This window comes from Mirounga leonina, unplaced genomic scaffold, assembly GCF_011800145.1.
Source record: "Mirounga leonina isolate KUSES-001 unplaced genomic scaffold, KU_Mleo_1.0 Mir_153, whole genome shotgun sequence".
NCBI classification, from domain to species: Eukaryota; Metazoa; Chordata; class Mammalia; order Carnivora; family Phocidae; genus Mirounga; species Mirounga leonina.
The window spans coordinates 5,261,316-5,288,484 of record NW_023270387.1 but is presented as its reverse complement, the minus strand read 5'-3'; the positions used below and the strand labels follow the sequence as shown (position 1 = coordinate 5,288,484).

At 44.2% G+C, this 27,169-nt stretch overlaps 1 protein-coding gene across 1 annotated transcript; it reads right to left on the bottom strand.

Moving 5' to 3' along the window:
* Positions 1-643: 643 nt before the first annotated feature.
* On the bottom strand, positions 644-25,804 carry RAB39A (RAB39A, member RAS oncogene family). The gene is made up of 2 exons (XM_035008852.1): positions 25,454-25,804; positions 644-1,135 (listed from the first exon to the last, which is right to left on the bottom strand). Exons 1-2 carry the CDS (start codon positions 25,678-25,680, stop codon positions 709-711), a joined length of 654 nt encoding a protein of 217 aa, XP_034864743.1. The 5' UTR covers positions 25,681-25,804; the 3' UTR covers positions 644-708.
* Between the last annotated feature and the right edge of the window lie 1,365 nt (positions 25,805-27,169).

The following is a 27,169-nucleotide window of genomic DNA, read 5'->3' as shown; positions in this document are numbered from 1 at the left end:
GAGATAGCAAGAGCAGGAACACAAGCAGGGGGAGTGGGAGAGGGAGAAGCAGGCTTCCCGCCAGGCAGGGAGCCCGATGCGGGGCTCGATCCCAGGGCCCTGGGATCATGACCTGAGCCGAAGGCAGACGCCCAACGACTGAGCCACCCAGGCGCCCGGGAGGATAAATATTTCAAAGAATGGTTAAAAACGTGGTACCTTATACAAGGAATTGTTGTTATTTTAGTCCTAGCCGATGATATGTCTGAGATTGTTTATTTGTAAACGAACAGTGCACTTTTAAATCCACTTTACTATTCAGTATTAACAAATTAACTCATGAGAACATAATGCCTGATAAAATCTTTTCAGTCAGACTACACAGGCACAAAAAACCCATTTTAAACTGTCAAGAAAAATGAGTCCTATTGATATACGTGGACATGAAGGTCAGCTACACGCTAACAAAGTGAGAAAGGGAGTAATTCTGTAGACACTTGAGTTTCAAGAAAAAGTTGTCTGCTTTGCCTGATAATTTAGCAAAATACCCGATCTGGTAGCGTAGCGAGTAAGCATAGTGCTCTGAATTAAATACCTTACAAAACAGCGTTAGCGTGGGCTTGTAACTCTTTCTCCAACGTTTGCGTTGCATCGTTCTGCCATCCATGTTGCTATTTATCCTGAGATGACACCCAATCTGTTCCCGTTAGTTCTTTGGCCTGTTTGAAATCAGCAGAAGCACTCTTTTCTGGGCTTCACTGCCTCTTCGGAAGAATGCACAGTATTTGGAACAAAACCACTCCTAACCCCTTCCCAGCCATCTTGAATACAAATGTCCCCCCTTTTAATAAGTTCATAAATGTCTCTTGTCAAGATCGTAAAGGACTCCTCGACGTTTGTGGCATCTTTTGCGGAGGTTTCTATATACTTCATACCACAGTCTGCGGACAGGTTTTCGGCTTCTTCCCTAGTCACCTGTCGCTGTGAAGCCAAGTCACACTTGTGTCCCACCAGCAGAAACACAATCCGAAACGGCTGCACGTGCATTTTTGCCTCTTCTAGCCAATCCTTCACATGTTCGAAAGAGCGTCGGTTGGTGATGTCAAACACTAAAAACCCACCAACTGAGTTGCGGTAATAAGATCGAGTTATTGATCTGAAAAATAAGTAGAAAAACAGGTTGTCAAAGGACACATTGTTCTGCTTCTCCTCTTCCAAGCAATGCAGCACCGTAATAAAATGTGAAGCTAACCTGACGTGACTTAACCCGAATTTATAGATCAAATACGAAGTGTCTTAAGTGGACAAAAATATTATGAAACTAACCGGCGAGCCAGTTTCATCCGACAGAACATTAAAGTGTAGTTATTCTTAGATAGACTAAAGGACTTACGTCGTATGTCATCTCGCACTTACGATGATTTGTTTTTATTTTCAAGTATCTGATAGAGTAATTATTACATTACTGGGATTAAAAATAGGAATATAGAAGGTTTTGGTGAAGGGCAGAGGTTGCCCAGTTGCCGTGAGGTCCAGCGCATGGAAGCACCAGCTGGGGACCAGAGGAAAGAGGTCGGGTATCTACCCTTCTCTTTGTCTCGGCCTGACCGTGGGTGAGGAGCAGCTGTGTTCTTGTTTCTGGTCATGGTTCCCGTTGGGTAGCGCCTTTCTAATGGGTTCCACTGGGTTCGGGTGTCCCATTCTCTCTCCTCTTTTGGCCAGGTGGTGAATGGCTTCTCATCATTGCTAACTCCGAATGCCTCACCATCCTTTGTTGATGCCCTTCACCTTGCCCACATTTCCAGAAATGCTCACTTCCCACCTCATTAAACTTTTAGTTAACTCTTCAAGTGTGCTGTTTGTTTCCTGATTGAATCATGAGGCAAGGTGGCAAGGCCATACTCTTTTATATTTCGTGCCTTTACATGATATTTTTTCTACCTAGAATGTCTTCTACCCTTTTCTGCCTAGCTACCTCCTATTTCTCCTTCAAGAATCAGTTTAAAAATCATATATATGAGAAGCCTTCCCTGCCACTGGCCTCTTGTTCTCCGCCCCTCTTAGGCAATCCTCTTACAATCCCACTGAGCTGTTGGCATACTGCCATTGTGAGTATTTCCGTTTTCACAGCGTGCTGATTGGATTCGTGGGTACGTCTCCCACTCAATTCAAGTCTCCTTGAAGGTCGTGTTTCCCTTAAGTACCTAACAATCATACTGCCTGGCAAATGACAGATGTCACTTAATATTTGTTATACAGGATTGATTGATCTTATTGGAGAGGGAAAGTGCTCAGTGTTGTATGTGGGATGGCATGTGCCTCAGTTTTTAAGCTGTCAATGATCTTGAGCATTGAAATGATCCTTAACTAAGCTCATCTGACCCCCAAAGACCTTTGTGGGGGGTCAGTAGGGCACCTGGTACTCTCTCCGCTTCTTGTATACCTTCATTACCCTTACTGCTGAAATCACAGCTCAGTTCAGTGACCCAATATCGCAACACCATTTGTGTGGGCATGTGAAGAAAGTACTTCACCTCTTTTTTCTTTCCCTTTCGTTTGCTTCCCTGCTTCTCCTCAGAATTTTTTTTTTTTTAAGATTTTATCTATTTATTTGACAGAGCACGCACAAGCAGGGGGAGCAGCAGAGGGAGAGGGAGAAGCAGGCTCCCTGCTAAGCAGGGGGATCCCAGGACCCTGGGATCATGACCTGAGCTGAAGGCAGACGCTTCACCGACTGAGCCACCCAGGTGCCCCAGAATTCTTTTTTTTTTAAAGATTTGTTTACTTTAGAGAGTGTGTGAGAGACCAGGGAGAGAGGCAGAGTGAGAGGGAGAGAATCCCCAGCAGACTCCCCTGACACGGGGCTCGATCTCATGACCCTGAGATCACGACCTGAGCCAAAACCAAGAATCGGATGCTTAACCGACTGGGCCATTCAGGCGCCCCCTCTTCAGAATTCTTAGTAGAAAGATTCTCAAGTGACTTAGGAATATTTTCTCAAGGACTATTGTATTACATAGCCACCAACAGTAAGAAAAATCTCCCAGTATCTTTGGCAGGCTTCAAACAATGCAGTTCATTTAAGTTGCTGCTTTTTTTAAAAAATTGAGGGATAATTTGTTATTGTTTTGTGATTTATCTTTATATATGTGAATTTAGGCAGATGTGCAGTGCCTTAAAAGAAACGTAATTAAGGCTATGTTATTAGACTGAAAGCTTTAATTTACTCAGCACCAAGTCTGCATTACTTTTATCCTCCCTCCTATTTAATCTACCATTAGTTTAATTTACAAAGACACATTTTTGTGGTTGAACACTCAATGACGAAATGCTTGTACATTAAGCAGAGGTATATTTTACTCCGTAGAAAATGCCTTGTTTTCTAGCCCTTTGTATTTAGTTTTGCAAAGACACTGGGAATACAATTGGCAAATTATTCTATAGAATGAAATGATAGCCAAGTATACGCCATGTACACTATAAAAAGCCCTTACTAACGATTAGTTGGAATAAATGGTCTCAATATGACATCTGTCATTTTCTATATAGTAACTTGATCTTCAGTCTCTATGTGTGGGTATGGATATGAGGTTTAGAATTCTGATACGGTTAGGTTTCAGATTCAGGTATGGTTGGCCCGGGGCGGGGGAAAGTTTCCCTTACAACAACTGGGCATCCCTGCTGTCAATTATTTAGGGGAAAATCCAGGGCTACAGACTGAAAACTGGGCCTTGAAAGGCAGGTCTTACAGAAGGGGATGAGGAACATCTGTCTTTCTCTGGACTTGCTCTCTTGGGGAACACTGAGGTCTCCAGAAGTTCTGGAAGGGTTACAAGAATTGGGTACAGATCCTAAAAGAACTATGTAGGTCAGCCTCCCTATAGGGAATTCCAGAGTTAAGGATGAGTAACAGTTCTTTATAAGCAACAACATCGTGCTGCAGGTTACTTTAACTATTTCCTCCTGGGCTTTGAAAGTCTCATTGAATGAATGGATGATTTAAAGGGGAAAAAAATTAGGGGAGGGGGAAATGGAAGGAAGGAGAGAAGGAAGGGAGAGAGAAATGAATGGATTTCAACCTGGTCTCAGGGGGGGTGTTATGGGAAAACTAAGAGTTATGAGGCTACCCTCTGGCAAGATTGGAAAGCGGATACAGCACCCGCTAAATCCAGCATGATGCTGGTACAATAGGGAAGGTGAATCATGGGGGACAGCTTGAGGGATACCAGTTCTCAGCAGACCCTTGTCCCTCCCAAGTGGAAGATCTGATTTTTGTGTGTTTTTTTTTTTAAGATTTTATTTTTGGGGCTCCTGGGTGGCTCAGTCGGTTGAGCGTCTGCCTTCAGCTCAGGTCATGATCCTAGTGTCCTGGGATCAAGTCCCCACATCAGGCTCCCCTGCTCTACCTCTCCCTGTGCCTCTCCCCCTGCTCATGCTCTCTCTCTTGCTCAAACAAATAAATAAAATCTTTTTTTTTAAAGATTTTATTTATTTATTCATGAGAGACAGAGAGAGAGAGAGAAGAGAGGCAGAGGGAGAAGCAGGCTCCCAAGGAGCAGGGAGCCTGATGCGGGACTCGATCCCAGGACGCTGGGATCATGACCTGAGCCGAAGGCAGACGCTTAAACATCTGAGCCACCCAGGCGCCCTAAATAAAATCTTTTAAAGAAAAAAGATTTTACTTTTGAGTAGTCTCTACATCCAACATAGGGCTCAAAGTCACAACCCCAAGATCAAGAGTTGCACACTCTACCGACGGAGCCAGCCGGCACCCCAATCTGGCTTTGAGTATAAAGAAACCTACTGGGTCTTTTATGCTTTGACCGCTACACTATTAGCAACTCCTATCCCACATTCAAAGACTAGTCTCCTGGCAGAATGTTTTCCCCTCCTCTTGCCTTTTTGACACCTGCTGTATGTAATTTCATTTCCTGACCACACGGCTTCCCCTGCAGCATGCTCAAGCTGCTCATTCTATAGGATCAGGAGGAGGTGGCTTCTGCTTCCCCAGTGCCACTTCCAGATAATTCTCTCCCAACCCCTGTCATAAGAAAACAAAACAAAAAAACCCAAAAAACCCATATCCCTCCCCCTCCCCCCGCCCCAAACTTCCCTACTTCTTTGAGGCTTTTGCCATCTGGCTCTATCATCTGTTGTCATCTGCCAAGTGCTTGGTCATTCTCTGTGTGCTGAAGACGTTAGCACTTTGCTTTGTTTTTTTTTCCATCTCAATTCCTGTCATTCTGCTCACTCGTTTGGATGGGCTGTCTGCTGTCAATTCTGTTACTTGACTTCCTCATTGCTAATGAACTATCCCCTCCATTCTGCCTTTCTCCTCTACTTCCTTTTCATCATCAGAAATTCACTACTTCCAAACCTTCAGATTTACAACCTACTTTTTTTTGATCAAAATCTCACAGCCTGCAGCCTATTTTTAGTGACAATTTTAAAATTGTATCCACATTTGTAATCTACTGAGTAATTCTATTACTTTCTACCCAGTACATTAATACCCTCCTATTTTTACCTCCTTGTTCTGTGAGACATCACTATAATTGGTCTCTTGGAAATATCTAAATTCCCAAGGTCCTCCCCCACTGCTACACTCATCGGGGAAAACTCTATCTCTGGATCAGTCCGGCATGCCACTAAATGTTTCTGGGGATAATCACTCAGGTGGCAGGCTGGTGTCCCCATGAATTAATTATAACCCATCCCAAGTAGACACTCAACACTGCCAAGGAATACTGCTCGTATCAGGAGAAACTCTTCTCCCCCTTCCCTCACACTTAGACTTCTACTATAGGAAGAAATAGGATTTCCCTTTCAACCTTTTTCTCCTCACAAAAGAGGACTCCTCTCCTCTTATTGGACACCTCTATTGAAGGGAAAATGGCAGTCGTTCGGTTAGAGTCTGTTTCTCAGGTTAGTAACTCTTGCACACCATCCTTCTCCACCTCTTTCCACTTTCTGAATTCAGGATATTGGTTTGCTGGGTTGCTAATTGTGAAAGGTAGGTAGGTGCCATGTCTGTGCTCGTCACTGAATATCCAGTGGTTCTCAAGGGCCTGGCACACGGTGGGCACTCAAGACATTCTTGGTGAGGGAATAAGTGGTTGATTTGGTAAAGCCATGAACACAGCCACTGGGGAAATAGGAGAAGTGGCAGAGAATGAGGAAGTTTGAGGGAAGAGATACTCGCAGTGCAAAAAAAGAAAGTGCCCAATATTAAGACCTATTAGCAGTGTGTTCTATTCTCACACCGAGGTCACTGAGATTCTATGAGCATGTCAGTGGCTAGAGAAGAGTGGATAAATTAAATATAGATAGATAGATATCATCCTAAATATGTATCCCATGAAGATACAGTAGTCAGTAATTTCTGTGAAGTTTCTTAGGGGAGGGTGGTCCCTTAATCCAAGCATGCTGTTAAAACCTCTCCAAAGGGGGCGCCTGGGTGGCTCAGTCGTTAAGCGTCTGCCTTCGGCTCAGGTCATGATCCCAGTGTCCTGGGATTGAGTCCTGCACCAGGCTCCTTGCTCCTTCTCCCTCTGCCTCTCTCTCTGTCTCTCATGAATAAATAAATAAAAAATCTTAAAAAAAAAAAACCTCTCCAAAGGTAAGTTGTGGTATCTTATGCCCCCTTCCAAGAAGAAAAAAGCATAACACTTGGGCTTTTTTGGATCGTGGAGGACACTTGTATAGTATTTGAATGTACTTCTCTGACCCATTAAGTGGGAGACCCAAGAGGCTACTAGCTTAATAGGGCTGAAAGCAAGAGAAGTCCCTTCAGGTGGCCCAAGCTACAATGCAAGCAGCTTGGCCATTTGGCCCATGGTCCATCAGATCTAATGGCGCCTGCCAGAAGTATCCACAGCAGACTGGCATGCTCTGTCAAGCTTGGAGAAGGTTCCACTGGACAATTACAGGAGTGACATTTTGGAATAAAGGTATGCTCTCTTTGTGAAGAGCTATTATGCTTTTGAGAGCTAGTTCTTGGCTTAAACCTGGCTTTGATAGAGACTAAATGCCTGGAACACCAAGCGAGGGTGTAATCTGAGTGCTCATCAAGAGCTAGGTGTTCTCTGTTTCACTAGGCTGGAACTTTGTCACCAAGCAGAAGCCAAATCTGTGGGCAGGACTGGGGTGGGACCTGAGGGGACCTAGAGTAACAAGGCTCACGCACCCAGCACGGCGACTTTTGTGGGACCCTCTCAAGCTCATCGGGATTCCCCTATAAATAAAGAGGAGAAAACTCAGCTCTGCCATACAGCCGGCCCCGGTCAGCCCCACTCAGTAGCAGACTCGAAGGTTCGTGGAAAAGAGAGCCCCTCCCATTTGTGGACGATAGGGGTCCTTTTTCCAGAGACAGAGACGGAAAGATGTAGGTAAGGATCTACACCAATTCATAAGCAGAGGCTAAGGGTTTGGCAGGGTGGAAAAAGCAAGATCGGAGGACTGATCATAAGGTCTGGGGAGAGGTATGCAGATGGGTTTGGAGCGTGTGAATACTTGTATTCTATGTGAATCCTCACCCCAACTCTGTCGAGGAGTTGCTGATAACTGCTGAAACAAAATATCCTGTCATGTAATTATCAGTCCGTATTTTACCCTGGGTTGGACTCAAAGTGATCACAGCAGAGAGACGGAGGCTGTGACTGGGCTCAACAAAGACTTCCCCTTCCCTGTTCAATAGTCGATTTTCCAGCAGCTACTGACACTTCGGATATGGTATCTTTCTCTGGGGGGACCATCATGGAGGGGACACTGACGTGTCCCCAGTGTAACAGACATTGAATCTGGACTCACACCATGTAGCACCACCATCCATAAACTTATGGAATCCCTTATCTATAGATGTGGCATCCCACACTTCACTACAGACCAAAGATTTCACTTAGCAGAGGCAGAGACAGGGAAATGGGCTGATGCCATGGGATTCGTTGATCTACCATGTCACTACCATCCGGAGGCATCTGGCCCTAGAAAACTGTGGAATGGGTTCAGATTCAGTGATACCTACATCCAGGAGGAAACAGCTCGGAAGGTTTTGGCACGATTCAGAATGTACGTTTTAAACTAGTGAGGGACAGACTAGGAGGTGGTTTTCCTCACAAACAGATGCTGTGGTTTGGGAGACAAAGGGTGGAAGTGGGGTGATGGTGCCTCTCACAATCACCCTTAATGAGTCACTACAATTTTTTGTTGCTTCTAATCCCCATGACTCTGAACTCTGCTGACGTCAAGGTTTTAGTTCCAAGGGAGAAATGCTTTCACAAGAGAACCCTGGGATGCTTCTACTGAATTAGCTGAGACTGCTAGTTGGTCATCTGGGGCTTCTTATGTCAGTGAGCTGACAGATGACAAAGGGGCAACAATAGGGTGAGGACCACATTGGCCTCCTGTGGTTCTTATTGCTCCAGAACTCCTGGCATCTTCTGATTCATTCCAAGCCTGGTCCCTCCAGTCAAGGCTCTGTGCCTCAGACGTGCTTCCAGAAACTTTCGTTTTGTGTCGATTTAGATTTCCTCAAGCTGGTTTTGGTTCTGGCAACTGGAAGACCAGATAGAGTCCACATATATTTTGCGAGAGAAGAAGGACAAAACAAAGTCACAAACGTTTTATAACCTTCAACGTCGTTTAACAAGGCCAAAACTCATTCTTTTTTGGAACTGGTAAAAATACACGAGATCCACCTCTTATTTTTGAAGTGTAAGCACAATGCTGTACACCAGATCTCTAGAACTTTCTCATCTTGCATGACCGAAACTTCATAGCCAGTGAACCGCAACTCACTCCCTTCTCCCTGCTCCCAGCCCTGGCAACTGCCCTTCTTTCTGATTCTATGCGTCTGATCATTTTAGACTCCTCATATACATAGAATCACGCAGTACTTGTCCTTCTGTAACTGGCTGTTTTCACTTAGCATAACGTCCTCAAGATTCACCCATGTTATTTCATGTGACAGAATTTCCTTCTTTTCTTAATGACTGAATACTATTCAATTGTATGTATATGCCACATTTCCTTTCAAACATTCATCTGCAAAGTTGATTTTTTTTTTTAAGATTTTAACTATCCATTAGAGAGAGAGAGAGAGAGAGCGCGCGCGCACGAGAGAGCACAAGCAGGGGGAGCGGGAGAGGGAGAAGCAGACTCCCCATGGAGCAGGGAGCCCGACATGGGGCTCGACTCCAGGACCCCGAGACCATGACCCGAGCCAAAGGCAGATGCTTAACCGACTGAGACAGCCAGGTGCCCCTGCAAAGTTGATTCTTACAGTATTTTTGCTTTAGAAAAGAAAAACGGCCAACTAATTTATGTTAATTTTCCTCTTAATTTTCTTTTTCCTGAAACAATATGTAGACAAGTGATATTGAGAGCACTGGGGTTTGCTTACATTTACAAGGAACTACTTAATATAGGAGCAATGCAACCAAGTGTGAATGATAAGCCTTGGGGAATTTGGAATTTTTTTCACCCAAGTGACATGACTACTGAGATTCTAAAAAATGTAAATATCTCAAATTAAACAGTCATCTAGTTTCCTGGAGGAAACTGAAAACAAGATGCTGTTGTCACATGAAGGACAAAAGTCCACAGGCCCTGGAATGCACACGATTATTTATATTATATTTACTTAATGTAAAATGTTATCTGAAAGTGGCCAGATTATCCAACTCTTATATGCTATTACTATGGATTTTGTTGGATGTGCACAGACCTCTTAAAAAAGCAGCAAGATATAGAGCCCCTGCTGACTGACTTAGGTAAAACAAACCAGATGTTCCATCCTGGAAATGCCCTTCTTGTGGCTTTGCCAACTGTAAAGTAGGCATTTAGAGGACAGAAGTACTTTGGTGCCAAAGGCTGTGGGCAGCAAGCGGTTTACGAATGCATTAGCCTCGTGAGTGCCTTCCACCGCGACCTGCCATTCCGACTGCCCTTCTGGGAAGAGTCATTGTGTCGATGCTTTATTTACCTGCTTCACTGGCCTTGTCATCCAGCCCTTAGGACTGCTTTCAAGAGACGAAAACACAAGCTTCTCCTCTCTTTTTATTATTACTGACTCTAACAGGCCCTCTCGGCCCTGAGATTCTGAAACTTGGAGCTCATGACTTAGGATATCTTTCTTTATACATACAAACATTAAAAGTCTTTTTCTTTGTGTAATCCCAGGGTCTTTGCCTAAAAAGTCAAGTCTGTGGTTGCAGAGGCTTTCTACATCACTGACAAGACATGACAGGCCATATTCTCTCTTGGACTGTACTTAATTCCCATGACCACCTTCCATTTTCCTTCTTTGACAGATCATCACTTGATGATAGTGAGGTCTTCCCACCTCCTAGCATGCTCTATTCATCTCTTACCCTCTATTTTCCTCCACAGCACTTAACGCTGATATCCTACATAGTTTTTCCAGCTTATCTGGTTATAGCCTGACTCCTCCCATTAGCTGGTAAACTCCACAAAAGCAAGGATTGTTGTCAGTTTTTCTGGAATGCTTTATCTCCAGTGTCTACTACAGAACTGGACATGATGAGTCCTAGAAATATTTGTAAAGGAATACATCAGCAGCTGAGTAAGTTCACACTGTCAGACCGTGCCCAGGCAGCATGTAAATGCTGAGCAAATGGGAGAATAACCGAGAAATACCAAAAAGCTTTTCTCCTTTTGATATTTATACAGGAGGGATTTGTGAAGCCAAAAGGAGAGAAATGGGCTGAATAACTGCACATACTTATAAGCATATAGGTGAAATCATCCACATTTTCTAAAGAACTGCTGTTTTAAGGTTGGTAGTAATTCAAACTGTACTTTGCAGTGGATGCTGGCAGGTAGAACAAGTTATGTGTGAAAACCGAAACAGTTTATTTGGGGGCGGCTGGGTGGCTCAGTCGTTAAGCATCTGTCTTCGGCTCAGGTCGTGATCCAGGGGTCCTGGGATCGAGCCCCACATCGGGCTCCCTGCTCCACGGGAAGCCTGCTTCTCCCTCTCTCACTCCCCCTGCTTGTGTTCCCTCTCTCGCTATGTCTCTGTCAAATAAATAAATAAAATCTTAAAAAAAAAAAAAAAAGAAACCATTCATTTGGAAATTAATGGGAACAGTTTCTAGCTTCGCTAATTGTCTGCAAGTGATAATGAAAGGATGCTTATTTTCTAAGTGGTATGTTACCAGAAAATGTATGAAAGACTTCAGCACTCACTCCAAGGGTTTCCGGCATCCTTCTGCCAAATAAAAATAAGACGATGGCCATCTTGGGTTATAATTCTCCCACCATTTTTGTGACTTATGTCTGTTCCCACACGACTTTCTCTGCACTGCTCTGTTTCGCGTGCTTTTGTACACCTCTCCACATCGTGGAATTTATAGTGGGTGTGTAGCCTTTTCTCATTTCATTCTATCTCTGAAGTTATGCAGCTTTTATTTTCAAGTCATTTGAACAGATTATGCTCATGTTCTTTTCCTTCTTTTTCTTCCTTTAAAGAATATTTTACTTATTTGAGATAGAGAGCAAGAGAGCGCACGTGGATCGGGGGGAAGAGCGAGGGAGAGGGAGAGAAGCAGAGTCCTGAGATCATGACCTGAGCTGAAACCAAGAGCCAGTCTCTCCATCGACTGAGCCACCCAGGTGTCCCTCCTTCTTTTTCTAAGTTCACGTTTTTATCAAAGTGACATGCACACTTTCCACACATCCTTACTTTCCCCCATTCCCCAACTGCCGGTATCATCACGTCGTAACTTTAGGCAGATCATGTCTTGGCACCTGTCATTCTGATCACGGACGCCCTGAAGTAAACTGTGACTTCTCCTTTCCTGCACAATCTTTTCTAGGATTCATAATTGTCTTGTGTATTCATAAAGATAGGCCAGGCTTGCTGTAGTAACAGACCCCCCCACCTGTGGATGGGAGGAATGATAAAGAATCTGGGCTGATTTTTTTTCTTTTTCCCTTACACCACACACCATAACTTTAAAACCACCATATACTGCTTCTGCTCAAATCCACTGGCCACAATTAGTCACATGATTCTGTCTCTGTAGGAGAAAGGGGAATGTATGCCTCCCACCTGTCCTGAAGAAAAGCAGCATCTGGTAAGAGTGAGCACGAAAGTCTCCACCACATCTTTTTCTGTACTAAACTCAATAATCCCATTCCAAACGCTCTGCCAGTTGTGTTCTTTCAAGGAGCTCTCATTAGTCTTTTTCGTCTTCCTGAGCAGATCTCCCACTATAGGCTGGCCCGGCTGTCCTTCAGAGAGGGGCCACGCTGCGGTCCCCCCTCACCATCTTCCTGGCCACGGCCTCTGCCCATCTTCAGAGGGAGTTTCCCGTCCCCTGTATCCATGTTCATCACTCCTGGTTTCCTCCCTCACATGCGTGTGCTCAGCGCACATGCTCTCCTTACAAAGACACAGGGTGTGAGATTTCGAAATCTTGCAAGTGTGATTTATTCTACTCTCCCAGGTGAATGACAGTCGAGTCAGACATAGAGTTCTTCCAGAATTTTGCAGTCTCTCCATCACCTTCTGGCTTCCACTGCTGTTTTCAGAAGTCTGAAACCAACATGATTCCTGATTTTTCCTCCCCTCAGAACGTCTGTCTGTCTGTAGGAACTTCTCTGTGGTGTCAGTGTTCTGGAATCTCATGACGATGTCCCTTCGAATCTGTCTCCCTTCATCCATTGTGTTAGGCCCTTCCCATCTGAAAACTCCGGGCCCTAAGTCTTGGAAGATTTTCTTGAATTGCTTCACTGAGGATTTCTCCCCTCTATTTTTTCTGTTCTCTCTGGAACGCCTGTTACTTGTGTATTGAATCTTCTGGATTATCTTCTTTAATTTTTAATAAAATCTTTTCCTATTTTCTTTCTCTTTTTGAATGCTTTGTTTTTTTCCTACTGTGTTTCTAAAAGCTCTTTTGTTCTCAAAATATTCCTCTAAAAAAACAGTATCCTGTTCTTCTTTTGATGGTTATTTTCCCATTATCTCTCTGAGGAAATTAAAGACAGTTTTATTTTAACATTCCCTTCCCCCTTATTAAATTTGTTTCTCTAGTTGCTTTGGTCTCTAGGTTTTATATTACAGATTTCCTGATATTTCTTTTTTTTTTTTAAGATTTTATTTATTTATTTGAGAGAGAGAGCATGAGCAGGGCAGGGCAGAGGGAAAGGGAGAAGCAGGCTCTCCACAGAGCGATGCAAGGCTCGATCCCAGGACCCTGAGATCATGACCTGAGCTGAAGGCAGACAATCGACTGAGCCACCCAGGCGCCCCACCCCCCCAATATTTCTTGCAATCTTGCATTAAGACCAAAAGCCCCACTGCCAGAAAATCAGGCTGGATCACTTCGTTGAGGGACTCTCATATTGGTATCTTAAGTTTCTCCTTTTGGGCTGGTCAGATTCTTCAGAAATGGTTTCCTCCTCCTCCTTCCTGCTTGCTGGGAAATGGCAAATTCTGAAGAATCCTGGAAGCTGATCCCGAGGCAGAGCCACCCGGACAGCCTGGAATCGTTCGCTCTGTTACTGGAGGAGCAACAAAGTCCTGTTTTCCTTAAGGAGCCGTATTTGGGTGGTCTCTCCGTATTACAGCAGCATAGTCTGTACCCAGGAGACGGACAGCATGGACCTTGAAAGTGAGACATCTTACTGACTTTTTAAAAAAATTCTATTTATTCACTTTAGAGAGAGAGAGAGTGAGAACAAGGGGGAGGGGCAGAGAGAGAGGGAGAGAATCTCTAGCAGACCCCCGCTGAGCACAGAGCCCTACGCAGGGCTCGATCCCACAACCCCAAGATCATGACCTGAGCTGGAACCAAGAGTCGACGCTTAACTGACTGAGCCACCCGGGCGCCCCTCTATCTTACTTTTATTTACATCTATTATTACATCTAGTGCTTGACAAACAGCTAAGCTAAATCAGTGCCTGGATTTCCACAAGTAAATCATCCTGGTTGATGTCAACTTCTCCAGAAAAAAAGGGGACAGAGCTTAAGGACTGGGAAGCTACTTTGTGGACACCAGAGCCAGTATTTGCTGGTAGCTTGGGGCAGGACCCGACGCCTCTCCTTGTCTAACAAGGCAGGATACATCATACAAGCTTGTCCACCGCAGCAGCTGGGCTCACTCCTGCCACTGAGTATAGCAGTGCAGTCCCGGAGTACTGCATGGAGGCGGGGAAGGGTCTAGGCAACCACAGCCGTTTGCTGCCAGTGATCAGTACTGTTACTGCGTGTAAAGCTATCTCCACCTTGTTTTCTGAACCCAGCAGTAAAATACTGGTTTGGGTGGAGAGGGTCACTGACGTGGGTGGATAGAAGATGGGCGAGGTAGCCGTGTGCAAACAGAGTACTTTCAGGACAGAAACTGCACGGTGTGTCAGTAAAACTCTTTTCAATTATGTCGGGAGGCCTAGTGCAGCAGAAAGAGCACTGACCACAGAGTTAAGAGAACAGGGTCCTTGAGCAAACCACCGAGGAGCTGTAACCTCTGGGACAAGTTAAAGCCGTTCTGGACATTAACTGTATTATTAACAACCGAGACTGCTGTTATCAGACCACCTGTCTGTTCTTTTCCTGGTCCTGTGGCTACAGTTATTTATAGACTAAAATGGCCAGTATGTTGACCACAGTGTAGGCTGACCCCTGCAGCTTTTTTTTTTTAAGATTTTATTTATTTGAGAGAGAGAGAACATGAGCAGGGGGAGCAGAAGGAGACGCAGACTCCCCGCTGAGCAGGGAGCCCGATGCGGGACTCGATCCCAGGACCCTGGGATCATGACCTGGGCGGAAGGCAGACGCTTAACGACTGAGCCACCCAGGCGCCCCTCTGCAGCGTCGTTCACGTATCTGCCCCCCCCATTTTCTCACTAATTTTCTTTGCCACTAATGATCGTCTGCTGTACAACTAACTGTATCTTCTCTTTGACTTGTAATTCTCTTTTCAGTCTACCCATCTATTCTATCAAATTGGTCTTAAATTTCACCTATTTGCTTCATTAACATTTGCTTTCCCATAGCCTTTCATATCTAAAAAATCCGAAATTAAGAAGTTTCATCCATTTGCTCCTTTACCTTTCTTCCAGTTTCTCTACTGATTCTAACTGGGAGGTTTTGCGCTTAAAACAAGTGTTGAAGGTCCTGTGTGATCTGAGTAAACGTGTGACAAGGGGCTAGAAGTCAGGAAGAAGATCAACCTCTTAATTTTGACTGAGGGGACAGAAGTCAAGGGACTCTCAAGGGCTACTGGATCTTTTCCTAAAACATTAAGAGTTTTAAAGGGGAAATCTGATGAAATCATACCTGGGAGCAGCAGCAAAAGGGACATGGAGAATCACATGAAAGAAAAAACCGTGAGGACACCTGGGTGGCTCAGTCAGTTAAGCGTCTGCCTGCGGCTCAGGTCATGGTCCCAGGGTCCTGGGATCGAGCCCCGCGTCGGGCTCCCTGCTCAGCGGGGAGCCTGCTTCTCCCTCTGCCCCTCCCATTTGTTCTCTCTCTCTCTCTCAAAAATAAATAAATAAAATCTTAAAAAAAAAAAAGAAAGAAAAAACCGTAGATTTTTTCTTTTGAAGAGATTCTCAAATATATTCCTAAAATTTAAGGAATTGCTTACTTAAAAAAATACTTATTTTTTTTTTTGAAGTATTGTTTCCTAAAGTGCTCCACCTACCTACATACCTACCAGTTTCTAAAATGCTCTGGTTAAGCTCAGTTGGTTAAGCGTCTGCCTTCAGCTCAGGTCATGATCTCGGGGTCCTGGGATCAAGCCCCGCATCAGGCTCCCTGCTCAGTGGGGAGCCTACTTCTCCCTCTGCTTGCCACTCCCCCTGCTTGTGCTCGCTTTCTCTCTCTCTCTGACAAATAAATAAAATCTTTAAAAAAATAAAATGTTCTGGGTAAAAGGGCGCCTTTTACCCAGAAGGGTTAGGGCGCCTGGGTGGCTCAGTTGGTTGGGCGACTGCCTTCGGCTCAGGTCATGAGCCTGGAGTCCCGGGATCGAGTCCCGCATCGGGCTCCCTGCTCAGCGGGAAGCCTGCTTCTCCCTCTCCCACTCCCCCCTCTCCTGCTCTCTCTCTCTCATATAAATAAATAAAATCTTTAAAAAAAAAAAAGAAGGACTCTGGGTTAGGGAAACACCGTATCTACCTTGAGGATTCACAACGTGTATTACTATATCCTTATATTAGAGACTCTGAGAAATCCTGCAACAGCCCAACATTTCCCAAACTATTTAGTCAAGGAAACCTCTTCTCAAAGTACACCTATTAACATCACTCTGAAAAACACTACATTGAAGAAAAATGAGAGGCAATGCCTAGAATTTAAGAAATTATAATCTTTTCTTCATCATGCCAGGAAGTTCTTAATATCTATCTAACTCCTGTTTGGAGTATTCTTTCCTAATCTTTTCTCAGAGAGGGTGCAGTTTGGGCCCCACACCATTCTTTTGTATTTCTGAGGCAGGAATCTGTTATTAAGGATGTCCCTAACCCACAGCCCACTAAGTCCTACAAAAAGGAAATATATTTAGAAAGACTTAAAAATCAGAAGAAAAACCACTTTTAACATTCTTAGTACAGCAAGATAATTTAAAAAGAAACTATGACCAATCATACAAAAATTAGAAAAAAAAAAAAAAAGCATAGGGCGCCTGGCTGGCCGCGTTGAAAGAGCATGCAACTCTTGATGTCAGGGGCTGTGAGTTCGAGCCCCACATTGGGTGTAGAGTTAACTAAAAAAAATAAATAAACTTAAAAAAAATAGGCATAGAGAAAGATCACATTTTGCCAAGAAAAGTCACTGATGACCTTTTGAGCATGGCTTGACAAAGACCTTTCACAAGTGACTTCCAATGCACTCACCACATTAGTGAAGTAGAAACAAGCCTAAGAGGAGTCTCTGCTCCCTACCTGGTGCAGCCACTCTGGAAAACAGTATGAAGTTTCCTCAGAAAGTTGAAAATAGAGCTACCCTATGATCCAGCAGTTGCACTACTGGGTATTTATCCCAAAGGATACAAAAATACTGATTCGAAGGGGCACATGCACCCCAATGTTTATAGCAGCAATGTCCACAATAGCCAAACTGTGGAAAGAGCTAGGATGTCCATCGACAGATGAATGGATAAAGAAGATGTGATATATATATATATACACACACACACAATGGAATATTATGCAGCCGTCAAAAATTGAAATCTCACCATTTGCAACAACATGGATGGAACTAGAGGGTATTATGCTAAGCAAAATAACTCAATCAGAGAAAGACATGTATCATATGACCTCACTGATATGAGGAATTCTTTATCTCAGGAAACAAACTGAGGGTTGCTGGAGTGGTGGGGGTTGGAGGGGTGGGGTGGCTGGGTGATGGACATGGGGGAGGGTATGTGCTATGGTGAGCACTGTGAATTGTGCAAGACTGTTGAATCACAGATCTGTACCTCTGAAACAAATAATGCAGTATATGTTAATAATAAAAAATAAAATAAAATAAATTAAATAAAATCTCTGCTCCCTTACCTCAGTATTTTTTGGCACTGAGATATTTTTGATGGCTTCTTTATATCAAGAGCTCCTTTATATCCTTGCTATTGATACCAACTGATGGTCTTAAACACTTGCTGCCAGTAATAGTAATTTGACTTAGCAAGTTGTTCCTAAATTAAAAATGAATCACTACCATAGGAAGGAAAACAGAAAAACTTCACTACATTTCAAGAACATTTAAGAGTATGCTGTTAAGATTTTAAGCCAAACTAAAATATTACGGCAGCTAGCCATTAACGTTTACTTAGTCACGCTTATATACAGAACTGCTTACTTGTATTTTGAAACTCTTTCACAGCTTAAACTAGAAATATACTTGTAAATTTAGAACATACTTTGACCTTTGTTCCATGTTTTTCTGGAACTTTTGAAGGTCAGACCAATACTTTATTACATAGATTCCTGTCAAAAAACAATGGTTTTTACCCTAATAAGATGTTTCGTGATAAGCCAGGTGGAGTGTGTGGGGTAGCAATTTTTATTTTTTAATTTTTAAAAGATTTTATTTATTTATTTATTTGAGAGAGAGAGAAAGAGCACAAACAGGGGGAGGGGCAGAGGGAGAGGGAGACATAGACTCCCCGCTGAGATCACGACCTGAGCCTAAGGCAGATGCTCAACGGACTGAGCCACCCAGACGCCCCTGGGGTAGCAATTTTTAAAGTGAGCTTTCCGGAATTATGTACTATCAGAATTGATGAAAACTTACCGACATTTAGAGATTTATTAAAATCATAAAGTAGAGGCTTTGCAGGTACTTGGCTTCAGAAAGAATTAAAGTATCTTTTTTTTTTATTTTTTATTTTTTAAAGATTTTATTTATTTATTTGACAGAGAGAGAGATAGCAAGAGCAGGAACACAAGCAGGGGGAGTGGGAGAGGGAGAAGCAGGCTTCCTGCCGAGCCGGGAGCCCGATGGGGGGCTTGATCCCAGGACCCTGGGATCATGACCTGAGCCGAAGGCAGTCGCCCAACAAACTAAGCCACCCAGGCGCCCGAATTAAAGTATCTTATTAAAGCAGTATCTGATGTTCCCTGGTCACTTGGGTGGCTCACCTTTTCCACGTCCCGATAGACCAGATTGGAAGACAAAAGATTCCCTCTAAGTCAGCCAGGATAAGGATAACCAACATAGTAAACAGTCTTTGGCCATTCCAAGAAGTCCTCTTTAAACTTTTAAGTAACATGGCTGTGAAAGGTAAATCAGAAATCTTTATCCGCCAGTCAAACCGACTAACGATGGCTAGAAATTTCCTCTCTCTCTCTCACAGACTGAGCACAGCACCTTCCTTCAAGCGAAAACTTTACTGTGGTAATCTATGTACTCACAATGTCATCTCTAACTTTTTTTTCCCTAACCTTGCTTTGAAAGCTAAATGTGGGGCCACTGTGTCGGAAAAGCTGGTCCTCAGTGTAGCAACACGAGGACATTCCACCACCAACAGCCACATTTTCTATCTATCTATCCTCCAGGGAGGCATCAGGATGAGGCAGCATTCCCTCGCTAAGTGGTCATCCTCTTTTAGAATCTAAATACTCCTAGCAAGACCCTTATTAAGTTGTTTTCAACCATTAATAATTGTGTGTTGGTCTCTGAAGTGAAGATGGACTATTAAGGGATGTGAGGGAGAACGGAAGAGAATAGGTCAAGGTCTCGGTGGCTAAAACACAGAAGGAAAGAAAACTGGGAAAGCCCCAAAGAGTCCCCAAGAATGAGCTTTGCCTATTTGTAATTTGGCCCAGGGCCCTGAGACATTTGGGGAACAATATTTAGTTTACTTTAGGAGGTATAATCACCTTCTTATACCAACAGGGCGTTGAGGTTGTGGCCGAATCAGTTGAATTATTGAAGAAAAAAGAAATTAAGAAAGACAATTACAGATTTTTCAAATTACTAGCTAGTTTCTTGACTGTGTTGACTACACAGTCACTCAAAATGGGCTGAATGCCCTGAGGGGACAAGGACAATAATCCTTACAGAATAAAAATATGTCTGGCTACATGTGTCATCTCTTCACATCCTGCTACACTTGGGAGAAATGATGCTGGCTCATTTTTACATACTATGTTACCCTGAAATACCACGAAATAGATACTTTGGGGGATGACTGCTCACTTCCTTCTGTGACTTTCTCTTTTCCAAAAAGTAGACCCTTACAGATACATTTGGGTTGTGTGACCCATAAATACATACCTTGTGTATTTGTATCTGTATTACATGTATAATATATATTATATATTATATGTATACATATATCTGATATATATGTATTTATATCTGTATTATATGTATATGTATCTTGCAATTTGACTGTGGGGAAGCTGATTCACTGGTAGTCCATGAGCAGCAGATGAAATTGTCAAATAGTCCAGGAGATTATTTACTTCCCAGAATCTGAGTAAGAGGCTGAGACCCCCAAGAGAACTGGGAGCTGACAGAGTTGGAGAAGCACCACAGGGCAAACCCACAGACTCTCGCTGGGGTTTGCATACTTCCAGATACCTGCATGTGCCATGAGCTTCTGCCACTCATGAGATCTGGATCCTTTATAATTTATCCCCTAATACCTAAACTAATTTGGTTAGATTTCTGTTACTTACAACACAAATAATTTTTTTAAAGATTTTATTTATTTATTTGACAAAGAGAGAGAAAGAGAGAGAATGCACACAAGCAGGGGGAGGGGCAGAGGGAGAAGCAGGCTTCCCCCTGAGCAGGGAGCCCGACGTGGGGCTCGATCCCAGTACCCTGGGATCATGACCTGAGATGAAGGCAGACACTTAACCCACTGAGCCACTAGGCGCCCCCTACAACACAAATAATTTTAACCAAAACATTATTTTATCTGATGACTCAACACAAACAGAGCATCACTTTTACTGTTTCTAAAAACCTGGAACCACAGGAGACTGCGATGATTATGGCACTTAATTGCGGACAATTTCCACTCTGTGATGTATGCAGTTATGAACCCACTGATCCAGGATCAGAAAATCTTTTTCTATTGAAGACTATGAACTGCAGTCAAAGGGTAGGAATAAAAAACACACACAAAAAAACAATTTAGTTTAGGCATTTAAAACATTCTCTTAAGGGGCACCTGGGGTGGCTCAGTCGGTTAAGCATCTGACTCTTGGTTTTGGCTCAGGTCATGATCTCATTGATCATGGGATCAAGCCCCGTATCAGGCTCCTCACTCAGCAGGGAGTCTGCTTGAGGACTCCCTCTCTCCCTCTTCCTCTGCCCCTCCCCCCACTCCGGGGCATGCTCTCTCTCTCTCTCTCTAAAATAAATAAATAAATCTTCAAAATAAATAAATAAAACGTTCTCTTAAGGAGAAATAGAGAATGTTCATCTTATTTGCTTTTAAAATTAAAAACAAAGAACATAAGTTAAGCCACTTTTATTTTGTTCCATCTTTTTAAAATTTAAATTCAATTAATTAACATATGGTGTATTATCGGCTTCAGAGGCAAATTAAGCCACTTTTAAACATTAACTTCATATGAATGTTTTGAAGGGCCAGGAGGAAGCAGAGACACAAGGGAGCCAGGGGATAGATAAAACCAAATGAGAGAGTAAGAGACACACTGAGATGAGAAGGAAGGAGCGGAAAAAGATGGAGGGTGGGAGGAAACGGAAGAGGGACAGACAAAGGAGAGGGGTACCGGAAAAATAAAAATAAGCAGCTGAAGGAGACGCAGGACACAAGAGGAAGAGAAAGAGTCACAGTAGAAGAGATGCTAAAGAAAAAGAGATGACAAGGCAGATGGAGGGTTAGGGAGAGGCCCAGAATGTTCAGTGTGTTAGAGGCCACCTTCAGATGTTGGGGTTAATATAATAATATTATACTATTAATATAATATTAATTATATTAATATTAACTGCCCTTTGTAAGGAGCTTTAGAAGGTCTTGCACTGCTCTACACCTCAAAAGTTCAGGGATTCTGCTCCGAGGATGTGACTAGAACAACTCTATCAGTGGAACTTCTCTCAGGTTATATTCCTTCAAACATGAGTTAGCCCAGATTTTTACATTTTAAAAATAAAATTTGAGACATGATGGTTTAATCAAAGTTAAACAGGCTTCCTTGCTGCAAGACTTCTGAGAGCCTTTGATATCAATTTCTAAGAGAGTGGTACATGGAGTATAGGGATTCCCAAATTTACCCGGTCACAGAATTCATTTTTAAAAAGAATCACAAGGGGTATAACTGTTACACAGGACACACTCTGAGAAACACTGTACCAGGAGGATCCTATTCTCTTTATAGCTGAGCTTTATAATCACTCGCTGTAACTATAACACCCCAAAGATCAGACAACCAGAAATAAAAGGCAAAATCTGGTTTGAAGCCTTGAATTTACCTATCCCTACAGCCAACACTGCTATTTCTTTATCTCGTTTTATCTTCATATTGCTTCAAGCGCTTTCTGTAGGAAGTTCAAAATTTATATTCCTATATTTGATGCTCTCCATACTTCTAGAACCTTCTAATATTTATCCTTATTAACGCTGTGTTATACAATATTCTTGCTTCCATTTCTGCTGAACTTTGTCCACTGTGATGATTAAAATTTGAAAGTGGTGTTTGCTGGTTTCCCTGCAAAACTCACAATGCCAGATCCACCTTCCCTTCTTCATGGGCACATGGTAGCCCAGCCTAACTGTGGCCTTGTAGCTAATTTCTTCTCAGTGAACTTAGAGCTGAAGTGATCTGTACCACAGTGGTCTCACTTGCTTAAAAGGAACATTGCTGGGACGCCTGGGTGGCTGGCCCAGTCGGTGGAGCATGCAACTCTTGATCTTGGGGTTGTGAATTCAAGCCCCATATTAGGCATGGAGCCTACTTTAAAAAAAAAAAAAAAGGAACATTGCTTGATTTAGAGCTTTTCTTTTTCCTTCTCCTGTGCAGGAACACAGTGTTCACAAAGATGATGATAATATCTTAGGGATGGCAGAAAATTAAAAAGGAAGGTACCCGAATGATGGCTCAGAGCAGAGTCCCTCCACCAACTCAGACCAATTACCTTGAGACTATTACACACAGAGAAATAAATTTTCATCTTTAACGAAGGGACTGTAATTTTGACTCTTTAATACAGTAATTTGACATCCTCATTAACACAGTGTTAATAAAAACATTCCAATTTATGGTATGCTCACATATACACTATTTTTGTAAGCCTTTTCAGTTTGTGTTCCTTCTTACTTTTTGCAAGTAATTATTGTCTTCTAGCATTTGTTAATCTGAACACTGAAAATTAAGGACTTATGTGTCAATTATATCTCAAGCTCGGGCAGGGGGGGCAGAAAACTAAGGTTAAGTATGGTCATAATTATCAGCTCATTATTTTGTTCTGTTTTCTTAATACTTTCAAGCTACACCCTGAGTTATCTAAAGTAGATTCCTTTTTGCTAATTTATATCCAATCAATATTAAACCTTGAAATATAAAATTTCCCATGAATTCCTAATGATATTATATGGCTATTCTCTTCATGAACTACAGTACCTTTCTATGAAATAAAATGTGTAAGGATATCTATTACTTAAATTGTATCTATTTTCTTAAAGATACAGAATGATTTAACAATGACTTTCAAATCCAATTTTATGGTGAAAAATTCTGCTAAACAGAAAAGCAAGTATTTGGAGGTAGCTACTGAAATATGTATGTATTTATGAATATATCTTTGGTAAAGAGCCAGACAAAATAAAGCATGACTCATTGTCAGTAAACATTCCCTAAATGTCCTTGTATTATTATGGGAGAGGTACTGTCTGGCTTTAATAATGTATATACAACGAATTATTATTTACATGTGCTCAAAGGCATTAAAAAACAATGATCTAGGGCGCCTGGGTGGCTCAGTTGGTTAAGCGACTGCCTTCGGCTCAGGTCATGATCCTGGAGTCCGGGGATCGAGTCCCGCATCGGGCTCCCTGCTCAGCGAGGAGCCTGCTTCTCCCTCTGACCCTCCCCCCTCTCATGTACGCTCTCTCAAATAAATAAATAAATCTTTAAAACAAAACAAAACAAAACAAAACACAATGATCTATTTAGCAGAAAGGACTTTAAAATCTAACAAATTAATTATCCTTAACTATCTTGTCAATAAGTTCAGAGGCAACTTTTTGGGAAATAATTAGATACAATAAAATTTTACTACTTATGTTTCTTGTAGTTGCAATTCGCTAGTTTTTAGAAGTTTAAGGCATAAAGAATATGTTTTTATTGTGTTCATTTCAGGGGGTAGAGCAAGAGCTACTAGTAAATGCTTTTCTTTTTGGACCACAAAATACCTAAAGATTCAACTCTGACTGAGATGACAAGGGAAGGAATTTGAAATCAATCTTACAATGGTAAAACTAGAAGGAATCTTAAGAGATCATAATGACCCCGTTTTATAGATGAGGAATCAGAAGTTTGAAACCCTATTTTAACTAAAAGAGGCTTCTCGAAATGGAAAAACAAAATTCTTCATGGAATTCTAGGTCTTGTACAACTCAAAACGTTAACAGGAAAGCTTTATCTCTGAGGGGCTGGCCTTATCTTTCCACTTCATACATAGTTGAAAACTAAGGTATGAGCAAGCTAAGCAGTTCACTTATCATCTGTCTGAATCCGGGTGTAGCTGGGAATGGAAGCCAAAACTTTAAAAGTTGGAAAATCCTCACTCACAGGAGGAGGCTGATCTCATTGGGAAGGGAAGCTGGCTAGAGCTGGTGAGGGGAAGCCATGTTTGGGAAGTCCCCCTCATGGACTACTGCGTTTCACAAGCAGAGTACTTGATGAAGATTGCAAAATGCTTGCTTAAGTGAGTTTCAGGTGACAATGCAATCTCAAAAAAAAAAAAAAACCCCAAGAACAAAAACAAAAACCCACAACCCAAAACATTACAGTGTATCAGATTTCCTACCTTCCTCTAAAAAAAAGTGTCCTCAAATCCTACAACTTTAAAATATGCTTTATTATGCGGTTCAGTCTTAAAACATCCAGGAAATGCGTACAAATTACATTTAATTTTTATTTGCATAACATGAGCTGTCTTTGCAAAATCCTTCCTGGTCTCAGTGAACATTTAGAACGAGACTCTTCATTTGGATCCCTCCTTCTCCATTCAGAACGCACTTTCTGATGTATTAGCACCCTGGAACGTTAAGCACCCATTATAAATACCATAAAGGAAAAAGTTCGTGACAAAATCTCAGTGTGTCTCTCTCTTCCAAACCACCAATGAGGACAAACTTCTAAAGACAACTCAGCCCTTACTAAACAAAGCGAGGACCCCACCCCCGCCCGCTGTGCCTGTGTCTGCTCCCTAAGACACGTTCCCAAGGGTCACACGGCCCAGCATTTCTGAGGACCACATTCGGTGCTGTGAGGTGTTCCAACCATTACCGCATCCCCCTCCCTCTCTGAACGGTGCCCAGTGAGCTCATGCAGCAGGCCGGGCCGGAGCGGCGCTCGCCCTCAAGCCGGAGGGAACCCCACTTTGCAGTTCTCCCGGGCCGCACGCAGTGGGGTGCAGGAAGGGAGCTCGTTGGAGGGGGGCCAGGTCAGGGTGTGCGCAGTGAGGGGCGCCGAGTTTGGGGGGGAGCAGGGCGAGGGGTGCCGGAGGGTTGGGGATCCCAACACCCGCAGGGGCAGAGAGCGCGGGGCAAGAGGGGTCCGCGACTGGGGGGCCCGGGTTCAGGCGGGAAAGGAAAGGCGCAGGAAATGGGCGCCAAAGCAGCAACTGAGAAATTGCGGAGGAGGAAGTCGTCCCTGGAAGAGGAGGGGCGAAGGGACGCGAGGATGGAGTGTTCGCACTTTCGAGAGGGAAGGGCCGGAGCCTCCTCCGAGCCGGGCGGGGCGGCCGGCCGCGGGGGAGGGGGCGGCCCCCAGGGTGCCCCGGGGCCCCGGCGGCCCTACCTGAAGCGCTCCTGCCCCGCCGTGTCCCACAGCTGCAGCTTGATCCGCTTGCCCGGCTCGATCTCCAGCAGGCGGGAGAAGAAGTCCACGCCGACCGTGGGGTCGCAGGCGGGGGAGCGCAGCCCGGGGAAGCGGCCCTGGGTGAAGCGGTGCAGGAGGCACGACTTGCCCACCGTGGAGTCCCCGATCACGATGAGGCGGAACTGGTAGATCCAGATGGTCTCCATCGCTCACGTGCCCGCGGGCTCGGGGGCCCTCCGCCCGCCCTCCCGCCGCGGGGCAAGTTTGGCGGCGGGAACTGTCCCTTCAGCACCGCCCGGGCATCCGCCCGCCGGCTTCCAGCATATTCCTGCGACTGCGGCCGCCGCCTGGTCCCCGCCCTCTCTGGCGGGAGGGGCGGGGCCCGGCAGGGCCGGGGGCGGGGCCTCGGGCCGGGGGCGGGGCCTCGGGGGCGGGGCGGGGCGGGGCCGCGGCTCGGGGTGGGTGGGGAGGGGGTACGGCGCGACTGCGGCCCCCGCCCTCAGTAAATCTCTCCCCCCCAGCGCTCACTGGGCGCCGCCGGGCGGGTGGGTGTGGCGAGAGGACGTGACGGCCGCGGCAGCCAATGAAAGCGAAGCAAGGGCTCACTCCGCCAGGGTCAGCCAATGAAAAGTGAGAATCGTTTTCTTGCAGGCGTGAGGGCGGGCTCGTCGGAGTCTGGGTGGGATCCTGCGAGTCGCGGAGGCCGTAACGGGGGTCGGTGCTGTTGCGTGTTCCTCCGTGGACGGGAGCGGCTCTGGGGGCTCTGCCCCTTCCCGGACTGCTGCAGGTTGCAGCTGACGGCGTCCTGCTGTCTAGCCTTGCCCAGCGCCGCCTCCGACGCGCTCAAGGTGAAGGAGCGAAGAACAGAATCGAAGTAAATTTGCAGAGCAAGTTCTGGATGCTTCTAGCAAGCGCTTTGGCCATTGCTCCTGCCGCCACCGGGTATCTTCCTCACTGCTTTCAGTGCCGCAGAAGAGTGAGAAGAATGCCGGGGATTACGCCATCCTCTGGGGGCCTTCCAACCCGGAGGAGAGGAGGGGGGAAGAGCGAAATGTTGAGATGCTCGCGGAAGCTCGCAGTCTCCTGGGTCTCCGTTCTGTAAATCGGAAAAATCCTAACGGGGTCCCTATCTCGCCGAGTCAGGTCGGGGAGCCAAATATGAATAAAGCACACCTGAATTCTGATGCGATCTTACTGCCCTCTCTTAGAATTGGGCAATAGTGAATTCAAGGTCTGGCTTTTAAAACTTCCAACAGTTTTAAAGTGTATTTTTGCAAAAATAAGAGTAGTCGACAATTCCACTTTGTTCATGCCCACATCAAACCTGCACTATTGTTATTCATCCAATAACTTCCTTTCTTGTTTTGGAGACAAAGGTATCTCTTCCCATATCTCATTTAATCCCCTGTCACCAGAAGAATTTTGCACTTTTTTTTCCGATAGTTGATCTTTTGGTCATGCTATTTATAGCTCTGATCTCCTTTCCAATTGCTTGGACTCCTCAGCCTATAAACATGCTCAAGTAGTCACAATCCTAAAGCCAGACAAAGCCTCTCTACCTTATGCTTTAGATTTTTGCTCCCTCCATTTTTCTCCTTTTCAAACATTGGGAAAGAACTTATTTCCCACCAACCCAGTTAGTCTTCAGCAGCCTTCGCCATACCTAATGAAATTGCTTTTTAAAAAAAAGATTTT